Genomic DNA, 12,781 nt, shown 5'->3' on the forward strand with positions numbered 1-12,781 from the left:
AAGATGTGCTTAGACCATTATGGCTGTCTAGACAGAAGCATGACTTTACCCAGAATCAGAGTGGATCTAAGAAGCATTATTATTGTTTATTGTACATGTCATAATAATGTTGTGACCCAGCAAGTGGACTACATGCTTGGGTACAATTTGCTGTGCTTACAATCAAGAGTAAGTGACACCGCTTTGTTCTACACAAGAAAATCTTATTGAAAAACTTGCAGAAAACACGGATTACAAAAGAGTTCGGCTGTATAGCTACAATGTACAAAAATATAACGTATAGAACAGAGAAACCCACATATCTGCCCAATTAATCCAGAGGCCGGGATACACTATTAAAACAGCTAATTTAAACTAAAAATGTTATTTACCTATCAAGCATTCCCTACAACAGTCGATACACTGAGTGGTTCGGTGACCAGTGGTTTATCAGGAGACACCTCGATCAGGTCATGAAAATGACTTGCATGCATCTGACTAAGATTCTCCTCTGACGATAGAGACTGAGTAATGAAACCAATGGAAGTCATCTGAGACATCACCCTTCACACAAATCAGTAATTACAGCCCACAAAAACATTACACAAATGTTGTACAGCTTGTACTACAGTTTAGTAGTGCTTATACAATTTTGTTTGGTATGTATGCCACATAACCTGACTACTAATTTAATTAAGGGTGCCTGTGCAATTTCAGTGGCATATTTCATGCATACAAAATAGAAACTGAATGAAAGCATTTATACTACTGCTGATAATTCAACAGTAAAAGATACTGCAATACATATATGGCCGTAGCCTGGCTTCAGAAGTGGGTGTGTGTATTACACCAAAATGGATCAATGATGTAACAAACACATCGTGGTCTTTTGGCCTTTCAAAATTATATATATATATACCATATATATATACATATACATATACATATACATACATATATATATATATATATATATATATATATATATATATATATATATATATATATATATGACATAGTAGTACTATGTATAGGACATTGCAAACTACGAGCCAGTACATTGGATCGAAAGCAGACCTACACAGCTGAGTGAATGGTTCGTCTGAAACTCCCCCAAACTCCCCAAGCTACGGCCCCACAATATGCTGACAAAGTTCCAAAAATTGGCTACAAGAGACTACCTCTCATCCAGTACCAACTTGAAAATTTTTAGCCAATGTTTAGCAGTTGCGACCATTTCTTAGCAGCTGGAAAACAAACCTAGTAGTCTGACATACAATATCCTGACCTTGAAGAAATTGAGAAACCTGGCTTTTCTTTGTGTGATATTTCACTGAGTTGTTCAACACTGCCAGGTGCAATCCATGCTTTCTGTATTGAACGACTACGAGTTCTGCTCTCTCCAAAACGAAAATTAGGCAACAAAAAATGACCGTGGCAAAAGTCATCTGCGCACTTCATGAGCTGCAATCAAACATTATACACAAACAATGAACAGGCAATAAACACAGCATTGTGAGTGCTTGCCTGTTTCATGAAATCTTTCTTCAAGTTACCATATCCATTAAATATCTTATTGGCAAAGAGCAGCCGCCCACTTTGATAAATCTGTAACACACAACTGCATTCCACAACAACGTTCTGGCTGCATGAAATAACATGGATTTATACGAATATCATTCCAGCAATAGCATTATGTCTTCGCTGCAGTAATGGCACTTCTGAAGACGATTCTTCAGCAGCAACAGCTAAGTCATACTTCACAATTCGATATAAGTCAGTGTTTGACTAGATAAACATACAACAAAGTATCAACTCAAATGTCATACAAACATTGCAGACTTGATAATATACTGGTTTGATCCTATTTTTATTGTGGCTGTAATAGATACGTTCAAGCATGGTATCGCAACCAGAAGAGTCTGCCCTGTACAAAACATCATACAAACAGACGATGCTGTACTGTACCACCACATGATGTTCCCGGTTCAACAATGGCTCACCCTAGTCGACTGTCACACACATAAACGACCAACAACTGGTTGTGTGAAAGTTCCTTCTGTATGAAATAGTCATATACTTTGTCATATAACAACGGAATCTTTCGTGGATGAAATCTAAAACAAGCACAATTCAAACGCATGTAAACTACATTGTCATTATACCAACGTGATTTTTCAATGCTACTTTGTGTCTCAGCATACATATTGACACATGCAGTCAAACAAATCAATAGATAAACTAACCTGATGACTGATTCATGGCCCCATCGAGATCGAACAGTCTGTCGTAACCTACACAAGACAGTACGTTGACGCACACAAACACCACACACACACACACACACACACACACACACACACACACACACACACACACACACACACACACAGTACGTACACACACTGTTGCAATGCCTTACCCTGGCAAAGGAGAAGGTAAAACTCGTGAGGTACATTGGACTGGCTCTGCTGACACAGATCGCCGATGTAGCGGTAATATACTTTGCACTGGAATTGCCTTGCTTCCATCTGACGTTACAGCACCCTGTCCATCTTCTGCTGACCATCGCCGATAGTGTCCGTGTGAAAACGAAATCTCTCTGGCAGGTGAATTACGAGGAGAACTGCGAGGAGTAATACCAAGAGTCTTACGATAGTGATCCATCCATTCATTGGTTAAAAGTCTACAAAAATCATATGTACATATAGTAAAAAAGGAGTATTACAGAGATCATGTCTAACAACTAACAGACCAACTGACAGCTACAGCTACAGTTAGACAGAGTCAAATGAGTGTATATGTACAAGCAATAGAATGTATCTCAACAATCATTGTCTGTTAGTTAGTTGAGCAACGCACTCTGCCTACCAAACACTTTCACAGCAATCATGTGCATGGCTGAGTGATGTACACAATTTTAAGCCTCAGTGCTATGTGTCAACTTCTAGTTTTATCTGTCTCTTTGTGCATATACTGTACGCACGAACAATACGACGAATGACCATGTTCATGTATTTGCATTGATCAACATGACCAAATTCATGATGAATGTGATATAATTATGAGTAGATCAAACCGTAGCTGCAGGGACTTTCTAGTTGCAAACAGTGGCCAGTCCCAAGAAAGCCCCAAAAAGAGGTAAACAGTGTGTGTATGTATACATGTATCATACCTAATGGCAATTAAACTGCATGGTTAAAACAGACAGATAAACAGACACACAAAATTTGGAAAACAAATAGACAAGCAGATAGACTGATAGACAAACAGAGGGACAGCTAGACAAGCGGACAGACAGGCAGACAGATAATCAGACAAAAGGATAAACAAGCAAAGAAACAAATAAAGAAACAGACAATGAGCAAGGCCAGTCTATTAGAAACAAACTTGCATAATAATGCAAAACTCTAAAGCCCACAAAATCGATTCTCTCGTTTTCCCTTAGTGTGTCAGTCACAGCACAAAATTACTTTGTTTTCTCCTGAATAGTCTGCAAGTCAACTTGATTTTGCTCCAGAACCTTTATATTCAGTGAAAAGAGCAGATCGGTTGAGATAGTACTGAATGCCAAGTCATCGTTTCCTTCCTCTTCAATCGTATCCAGCCCCAATACATTGCTTGCAGTCACATTCTGTGCTTTCTATACATACACACAAACAAACAAAACAAACAAACAAAACAAACAAAACAAACAAACAAACAAACAAAACAAACAAACAAAACAAACAAACACAGTGCATGTAACTGCAATATTGATCACATAAATTCTCTACATACCTGTTTTTGAGTTGCAGATCCACTCTTTAATGGTTTCTTTTTACTCTTTTTAGAAGATGGTCTTTGCATATTGACCGAACACTGCACATGTGCAAGTCACGGTAGCAAATCAAAAGTCAACACATTCCTATAGCTGACCATGTCTAATGCTGTCTGAGAAGTGAATTGCACATTTGTCAGCAACTGGTTTGTCATCAATGGACTTTCACATGCCTTCCACAATCACTTATTATTCACATCTGTACAGGTATTATATGTCAACAGCAATCTGGTACCTCGTCTGAGCTTGGTGGTGGAGGAGATGGTGAAGACTGCACTGGCTCTGATAGTTGAAATTTCACAATCTCTTTGTGGCATGTGAAATAGAGCATTATATTTGTCTGACTAAGGCAACGAAGTTGAATGTGTTCATTCAACTACAATGTACAAGCAATACAACAGTAATAAAACTCAGTTTCATTTCCAGTGCACACCACGTACCTATTTATTTAGTTACTTTCATGTGCACGTGCATAATCACACACACACCACACACACACACACACACACACACACACACACACACACACACACACACACACACACACACACACACACACACACACACCAGTGTAAATCATCGATCAACACAATCAATGTGCTATAAACAGTAAGCAAATGCACCTGCACAATGACAGACGGCTGAAGTTTCAATCCCTTTGCAGGCCATTTCCACTTCCTAGTCACAATCCCATCCTATCAAACACCAAAATATCACCTTCAATCCAATACACAAACATGCAGGCTTAATTCACCTCATCAAAAACCAACCCCTCATCCACATCTACAAGAACACTAAAACATACCATTAATATTAATAAAAACAAAAAGCAATATAAATGTAGATATTTAGTTTACCGCAACGCTCCTTCTTTGTAATAACCACAGCCCTTGCCAGATGGTAAGAAGCATGCAAGCATGTTGCCTTCTTGATCATATGCATATGTGTATTTTTGTGTGAGTCCCGAGCCTCCACTGGTCCTACAAATAGCAGTCTGACCAGAAAGATAACTAAAAACAAACCACAACATCACCATGACAACATAAAATGCTTTGCTTTGTTGCACAAACTAAACCAGAATCTATTTGCATGTACAACATATGTTGTGTGCTATATCCTTAATTAATTAATTAATTAACATCAATAAACATATTAATTAAAGATCAATCATTGCTCTTTCAAAAGTAAATTAATTAAACCATTAATTAATAGAAAATTATTATGTAAACATCTTACAAGCAAAAGGTTGTTCCATCAGGTAGTTGGTTCATTAGGCATCGCTTTTCTTCCAGTTCATCTAAAGATGTGTCTACTCCTTGCCTCTTGAGTCTCGCCTGTCTCATTCTTGCCTCGAACTTCATTCTGGCTGCATCCAGCTTTGGCCACTTTTCGTAGTATCGAACTATGAGTGGACCGGTGCTACCTCTCTTTACCGCTTCTTTCCTCTCAACTTCTCTATGAAATGGAATATATTGAGCATGCACAGAATGGATGAGCTGACACACAAATAGGACATATACATGAATAGCCATGCAAATAAAATGCAAATTTTTTGACAAACAATAATGTAAACAAACATGCATAGAAAAATATTATATATATATATATATATATACATATATATATATGTATATATTAGTCAGTCTTTAAATAATTTGTTGCAGCAATTGTCAGTCAAGTTGTGGTCGTATATTGCATGCATGTTTCTCAGTAGATTGTTGTTAGACAATAATGACAGTAATTTTAGTTCATGGGATTTGCCAGTATCGTAGACTTGCTGTATTGAAATATACTATATATATTTGAGTTCCAAGCACTGTTCCTGTGGACAGATCTTAGATAAATTTGGCGACCACCTGCTTGGATGTGGCCAGAACAACATAAGAACACGCCGACATGACGCCTTATGCGATGTTCTTTTTCACGCTTTCTTGTGGATAATGGCAAATGCCGTAAGGAACAACGTTGCAAAACTGATACTTGTGCCAGACCGGGTAATATTTTTCATCCTGACTTTGAACAAGGCCATGCCACCTATTTTGATGTAACAGTCAGGAACACAATGCAACCGTCATATGTTACCCAAACAGTGTTCAGTGTGGGAAATGCAGCTCCAGCTGGAGAAAGGGAAAAAGACCAATGTCATGAAGCCAATGTCATCAACTGGGAGTATTTTCCACCCTCTTGTGTGAGAATCTCTTGGCCTGTGGTCACCACACAGTTTGAAAGTATTGAAGACCATCGCACGACGTCTATCTTTCAAAAGAAATTTGACAGTCAGCCAGGCAGTCAGTAACATACATGAACAACTGTTGGCGAAACTCTGGCTATATAACGCCAAAATGATATTGCATAGACTGGCTTTAGATTGTACAGACATGTTTTCTGGATAATGTGTGTTAGATACCCACGTAGGTGGGTTTACATACAAAATATATATATATTTCTCTCTCTCTCTCTCTAAATATATATATATATATCTTTATATAATTAATATATACATACACTAAATAATTGAATAAACAAATTAATTATTGTACCTACACATACTGTACAAACAAATAACAGACAAAAACAGACAAACAAACAAATAGACAGACAAACATACATAAGAACATATATAAACAGACAGACGACCAAACTGCAAATAGACAACAATGTAGACAAAAAACGCCACACAAGTTAAGTCTCTCTAATTTACACCTTTGTTTCCTTATCTTCCTGGATCGCTCAAGCAGCCACTCTAAAAGCGTTCGTCTCTCTGGATCTTCTGAATCAACCGGCTCCTTCAGCCAACCTACAGCATATGACACAAAGTTGTTCAAATAAAGTACACATCACACATTAGAGTTTACCCCTTTCTGCTGCAAAGGGGGAAGACAGTGAAAAGCAAATTGTCTGTGAGCCACGAACAGGTGCTGAAAAAATTCAAAGTTGCCATTTATGTACATATGTAGCATTGCCACTAAAATGCAACTTACTGCTACTATAATCTTTCAGCACTTCTTCATAGTGACCGTGTGGTCCTATGTGAACCTGCCTACTAGAATTACTGGATGTACTTCCTGTGACAGAATATTATGCAATAGTAATGACATTTAGACATAGACAAAGAACAAACAGACAGACCGACAGACAGACGGAAAGACGGACGGACAGACAAACAGACAAACAGACACGCAGACATATAGACAGACACAGAGACAGGTGGATGAGCGAGTGGACAGACAGGCAGACAGACAGACAGACAGACAGACAGACAGATATAGAACAGACAGACAGATATAGAACAGACAGACAGACAGACAGACAGACACACAAGGACAGACAAGTAGACAAACAAACAAAAAATCAGACAGAAAAGATAAACAATTACACAAACGAACAAAACAGTTTGTTACATATGCAACACCTCTCTCGTGTACTCCAACAACATGATATCGTTCCAGTCTCGTTCTCGGCTGCTGCCCACGAGGAGACTTACTCATCTCCCGACCCAAACCAAATATACTCGGCACAGCACCAACATCGTCCCCATTTGCTTTCTGCTCCTCCTTCAGCATCTCGACCTCACTGATCGACACACTCATCTCCAGCCTCCTCCTCGTACGTCCCTCCTTCCTCCTTTCCCCATCACTCCCCTCCATCACAATAATGGGCAGCCTCACATCACCTTCACTCTCCTCACGACTCATCTCCGCAGTATACCGATAACTCACCGTCTGCCACTGTCGTCTAGCAACCTTCACCCCCCGCGTCAGACTCCGGTACTCAGAACGCAGAGTAGCAATCAACCCCTCTGGGCACCACTTGATGGCCTCTTCTCTGTCTGCCAAGTAGATAAGCTTAGATAGCTGCTGGAGTATCCCGGGAGCAGCAAACTGAGCCTCTTGAAAGCTATACTGCTCCTGTCCGTCGTCGTCTCGCTCTTCCTCGAGCTCAGCAAGGATTTTCAGTCGCGAACTGGTGAGAGCTGCCGAAGTGGCGGAAATCAATGGAGGTGACACAGTGTGGACGTCGACGGGAGGTAGGACACCGTTAGACGGCGCTGTCTCTTCGGTCTGTGTGACTGCAGCTTCTTCCTTGTCGACGCCTTCACGTGCAAACGCGCCGTCACTCCCTACTTTGGCAATGCTTGCACTCAGCAGTGGAGTTGACGCCTCGTCGCTCGAGCTGAGGCCTTGAGTAGGCGATAGGAATGTGGATCGCCTCTTTTTCTTGAACGTTGAATTGCGTTTGAGTCTGTAGTGAGCTGTTAGGGGTCGAGAGATGAATACGTCGTCGATTGTTTTCTTGGTGCGATGATATGGGCGTCTTCTTGGTGTCTTCTGATCGAAGAAGAAGACGATGGACATGCTATTGGCATGTTCCTACCATGGTGTGCAGTGAATTTTTGTTATTTGAGTTCCCGTAAGTTGCTAGTGTGTGCGTATGCATAGCAACAAAATAGGAGCACGTGATGATATGTGTCTGCACGTGATGATATGGTGTCTGCACGTGATGATACGTGTCGCGCACGTGATGAGTGCATGTAGGTTCTGTTCAATTGCAGCTGCTCTGTGCTTAGTAACTCATCGAATTCTGACTAAACTAGATCGTATGAATCTAGCAAGCTTAATAATGTGTATATAGAAATGCTGCAAATCCTCATCATGGTTAAAGATGACATCACAAGCAATACAAATTTCACCAGACTAGAGATTTTGAACAAAATTCTTGAGACCATTGGATATTAATGTTAGTTTCACAATCTACACAAATCACAGGCTCAATGCCAGGTCCAACCATTTTTCCCCTACGAGAAGAAAGACCTCTCTCTCCTAGGATGGAAACTGACCATCAAGCCTATACAAATCAAGTCCCATGCAATCAGCATGAATGCGTAAGACACAGCAAGACAAATATTGGGAACCTGTCCACTTGCTCGTCTGGTTTCATATCAATGCAGATAGGCAGATAGTTACTAAGTCTTACCGTCAAGGTATATACAAGCTAAGCAAACCACCAAATCTGAGTTATCTTTAGCAAAAATGAATCTCAATCTATACATCATCTGTCCTCTTCTTCCCAGTTACGTCTAAAGTTTTTACTTGCACATCTTTTTTTGCCTTTTGTTGTTCACTCATTCGGATATGTGTATAAGCAACGATACCACACACAGTTAGCAAAATTCCAAGCAACTGTTTGCTAGAGAGAGGATCTTTGAAGATGAAATAGCCGCCCAGAAGAGTAATAGAAAATTTCAAATGACCAAACATGTTATATCTGCAAGTTGACAACATCAAGGACAACAACGCATGCGCGAGCACACACACACACACACACACACACACACACACACACACACACACACACACACAGAGCAAAGTGCATGATGTGTGCACGTGCATGTGCACACAATTGCATATGGTGGATACGTTACTGGTGATGTCTTGCCAATGATGAAATATATAGACAAGTTGACAGAAAATGCAATAACAGCAGACACAGCCACAGCTGCCTAAACACACAAACCTAAATCCACACAAAACTTACACAAGATCATAAACTCACTATCGCCTGTAGTGACCAAACCCCAAACACACCCTTATCCCCAGACAACGGCTCAAAGAATGGTATCACACACCCCAGTAGAAAAGCTGAAAGAGGTGCCTAACAGACAACTGTACATATGTACTAGACATGCCACTGACTATAGCATAGTGTACCTGGTAATACAGCAGTTGCATGGAATTGACTTCCAACTCTTCTTGCTTCGTGCTTATCCACTGTATAAAAGGTATATGATAGTATTAGACTGCAAATGGTTGTCTGTATTGTGTGATGTGTACCACTTGATATAGAGATGTGACTAAAACACCGACAATAGCAAATGTTGTTCCCAAAGTGTTGAATCTCACATCATAATAAGAGTTCAAAAAAACTCCAAGAAAGATAGGAATCTAATAAGGAGTATAACAATGCAAGTACTCAGCATCAAGCAATTCTCTACAGACATGCAGACAGACAACAAACAGACAGACAGACAGACAGACAGACAGACAGACAGACAGACAGACAGACAGACAGCATCCCTGGAGTAATGAAATAGAAGTTTTATCAGCTACAACTCAGAGAGCAGCGGCAAACAGAAGAGAAAATCTGAAGATCAAAAAGTACAACCAGGAGCTTTTGCCTGGAGGTTTTCGACCAACATTTGTGCCTATAGTCTTCGAACATTTTGGCTCTTGGGGAGAGAAAGCTGAAGACTATTTGAAGAAACTGTCACAGCTATCAAGAGACAAAGATGGAGCGCCAAATGCATCAACCTTCAAGACATACTGGAGCTCTGTGTTTTCTGTGTGTCTACAACGATCAAATGCTAGAGTTTCAAGAGACAGCCACATAAACATAAATAGTTGTAGGTAGAACCAAGCCCTATTGGCTTGGGTAGTATTTAGTTGCTTTGCTTAGATGGTGTATAATAGTTCAATGTTTGAAAATACATGTATTGACAGACAGACAGACAGACAGACAGACAGACAGACAGACAGAGAGAAAGACAGAGTCAGACAGACAGACAGACAGAGAGAAAGACAGAGTCAGACAGACAGACAGACAGTCGCTGGACATTCTTTTAGTCTATGATGTGTAGATGTTTTAGTGTCAATTTTATGAATATACAGACAGACAGTGTTGAGACAGACAGACAGAGGGCATCAAACGATTCAGGCAAGAACAACTGCAAGGAATTTATGTGCTTTTGGCAAAACATTTCTCAACAACATTGTGGTGGTGCAACGCTAACACAATCACTAAAACATTTTAATTCTAACTTCCAGTAATCATAATGGCACAGTTGACTTTGTAACTCAGTTTTATGTGTACATTAGATTGATAGGTATAGTGGCCCGGCCTATAGAGGCCTATTGAACTCAATTGTATAAAGTTTAGCCTGCAATAGTGATCATGTTTGAAATATACCACTGACAGACAGACAGACAGACAAACAGACAGACAAACAGACAGACAAACAGACAGACAAACAGACAGACAAACAGACAGAGCTTCATCAGCCTTCCTGGCTTCGTGGTCTCATTCTTTGAATGAATTGCCCATTCGTTTTCCAGATATAAAACCTGAAATAGACAAAGTTGTCATGTCAACACCCTCTTTTAGCTGTCTAGGTCAGACACTAAATTCAATTGTACCACCATCCCAGTCCTTATTGGAGATGTTGTCTGAGTCAAAGAGGCTTCAACACAAGCTCTCAAAAAATGCTAAAATGAAAGCTACTTGCTTAATTGAGAATGTTCACTTCGAGATGGTGCTAGACTTCGCTCTCTGCAAGGTAAAGATGCAGGCTGGTTGTCTGCTATTCCAACTTCACGAAAGCTCGCACTTAACCCTCCGAATTTCAGTTCGCGGCTTACCTGAGACTTGGACTTCCCTTGCCTTTGTGTGATAATATTCAGATGTGTGACTGTGGACGAGCAACTGGTGACTCAAGCGGATATCATCAAATTGCATGCAAAACAGGAGGTGTTCCTGTGTGGTCACATGACTCGATCATGTCTGTGTGGTCAGAGTGTCTAAACGATCTCAAAATTCAACACAAAAAGAGCGAAAACATAGAATGCTACATCTGACAGCCTCTCAGACATTGTTGTTTTTGATACTGGTATTGGTTCCAATGTAGAGTTAGATGTAGCACTTGCTCATCCGTGGAGTTCGGACATATTTCCAACGTCAGCCACTATGGAGGAAGCAGCCGCTGCTAGAAGAGAAGACAGGAAGTTGGCTTGCTATGAGAAACAAAAACATCCTGGTGGGTTGTCTGCGGGAGTGGTTCTACTAGTCTTGGAACATTTTGGAAGATGGGGCAAGAAGGAAGAGACCTATTTAGATAACTTGTCAAAACGATCAAAGGATGACTTTGGAAAATCAAACAGGGCAGAGTTTAAAGACTATTGGCATCAAAGAATTGCCATTTAATTGCAACGCTGCAATGTCAATGTACTTCTGAAGAAAATCAGTAATGCCTTGTCGGGACAGGCCAAGTGCCCAGACTCGTAGATGTTCTATAGAAAAGGGATCACATGATCCCGTTTAACCAATTAGTAGTTAAATATATATTGTATTTAGTTGTTAGTTGTTTTCTCTTGCTTTTATTGTCATAGGACAAACGTAGTTAGCCATTTGCTATTGTATCCTAATTCAAATATGAAAAAATATGTATTGACAGACAGACAGACAAACAGACAGACAGATAGACAGACAGACAGACGGACGGACGGACGGACGGACAGACAGACAGATGGACAGACAAAAAGACAGAGAAACAATCATGCAAACAGAGACAATCAGACGAACACACACAAACACACACCATGCACACATACCATTGTCATCTTGACTCTATGAGAGTACTTCCTGCCATAAAAATATATATGGATAAACATAACACACGGCGTCGTCATCACTTTAGCCAACTGATACGTCCCTACAGTGTTGTACTGCAGTGACAGATTAGTGAACACCACAAAGCCACAAAAAGTCAGAGACAAAGGAAACACATCAAGAACTCTCAATTTCTTCGGAGAGAACACACCAGCAACAGAGCAAATCAGCAATCCCAAATACGTCGTCAGAAAATGAATGCAAGTGAGAGAAATATTGGGAAATCCGTAATGAACATAAATCCATTTGTTGGTAAATACTATAGATATTGAAGAGACGAGGTTGATAGCTAGACAGGCTGAGATCCTCGCTCTGTTGTCATAGCAGCCGATTTCTATTGCCATTTGAGAAAGAGCACGTCGGATACGGAGATGACACCCACGTTTCATGTTGCACACGCGCGCGTTAGATTGTAAACGTAGATGCCTACAAATGTTGTTTAGAGTGAAGTCCAATATTCTCAGCGATTCCTGGTCGTGAATTGAATGCGTTCATAATCGACATTTGAATTAATGCTTTTAATTGGAGTCACGTGCAACGAAG

General features: G+C 40.2%; 2 protein-coding genes across 3 annotated transcripts; both read right to left on the minus strand.

Moving 5' to 3' along the window:
• Positions 1-185: 185 nt before the first annotated feature.
• Positions 186-8,180, minus strand: LOC134197506 (uncharacterized). Its single transcript, XM_062666841.1, has 20 exons — positions 7,212-8,180; positions 6,781-6,864; positions 6,655-6,717; positions 6,503-6,596; positions 5,036-5,254; positions 4,657-4,809; positions 4,554-4,593; positions 4,423-4,494; positions 4,035-4,175; positions 3,898-3,972; positions 3,760-3,840; positions 3,453-3,622; positions 2,402-2,665; positions 2,226-2,273; positions 1,983-2,096; positions 1,834-1,906; positions 1,651-1,767; positions 1,507-1,587; positions 1,268-1,443; positions 186-543 (listed from the first exon to the last, which is right to left on the minus strand). The coding sequence occupies exons 1-20, from the start codon at positions 8,152-8,154 to the stop codon at positions 375-377; spliced, it is 3,177 nt and encodes a 1,058-aa protein (XP_062522825.1). The 5' UTR covers positions 8,155-8,180; the 3' UTR covers positions 186-374.
• A 184-nt stretch (positions 8,181-8,364) lies between these two features.
• On the minus strand, positions 8,365-12,649 carry LOC134197159 (solute carrier family 35 member E3-like). 2 transcript variants are annotated; one of them, XR_009972605.1, is made up of 7 exons: positions 12,181-12,649; positions 9,631-9,741; positions 9,508-9,567; positions 9,353-9,451; positions 9,217-9,299; positions 8,712-9,064; positions 8,365-8,644 (listed from the first exon to the last, which is right to left on the minus strand). XR_009972605.1 is itself a non-coding variant. In XM_062666431.1 (6 exons), exons 1-6 carry the CDS (start codon positions 12,625-12,627, stop codon positions 8,842-8,844), a joined length of 1,023 nt encoding a protein of 340 aa, XP_062522415.1. In that variant the 5' UTR covers positions 12,628-12,649; the 3' UTR covers positions 8,709-8,841. The 2 variants fall into 2 exon arrangements, 1 of the variants encoding a protein (XP_062522415.1); XM_062666431.1 differs by lacking the exon at positions 8,365-8,644 and having other exon boundaries at positions 8,709-9,064.
• Positions 12,650-12,781: the final 132 nt, after the last annotated feature.

The sequence above is a fragment of the Corticium candelabrum genome, chromosome 22 (assembly GCF_963422355.1).
Source record: "Corticium candelabrum chromosome 22, ooCorCand1.1, whole genome shotgun sequence".
Taxonomy (NCBI): domain Eukaryota; kingdom Metazoa; phylum Porifera; class Homoscleromorpha; order Homosclerophorida; family Plakinidae; genus Corticium; species Corticium candelabrum.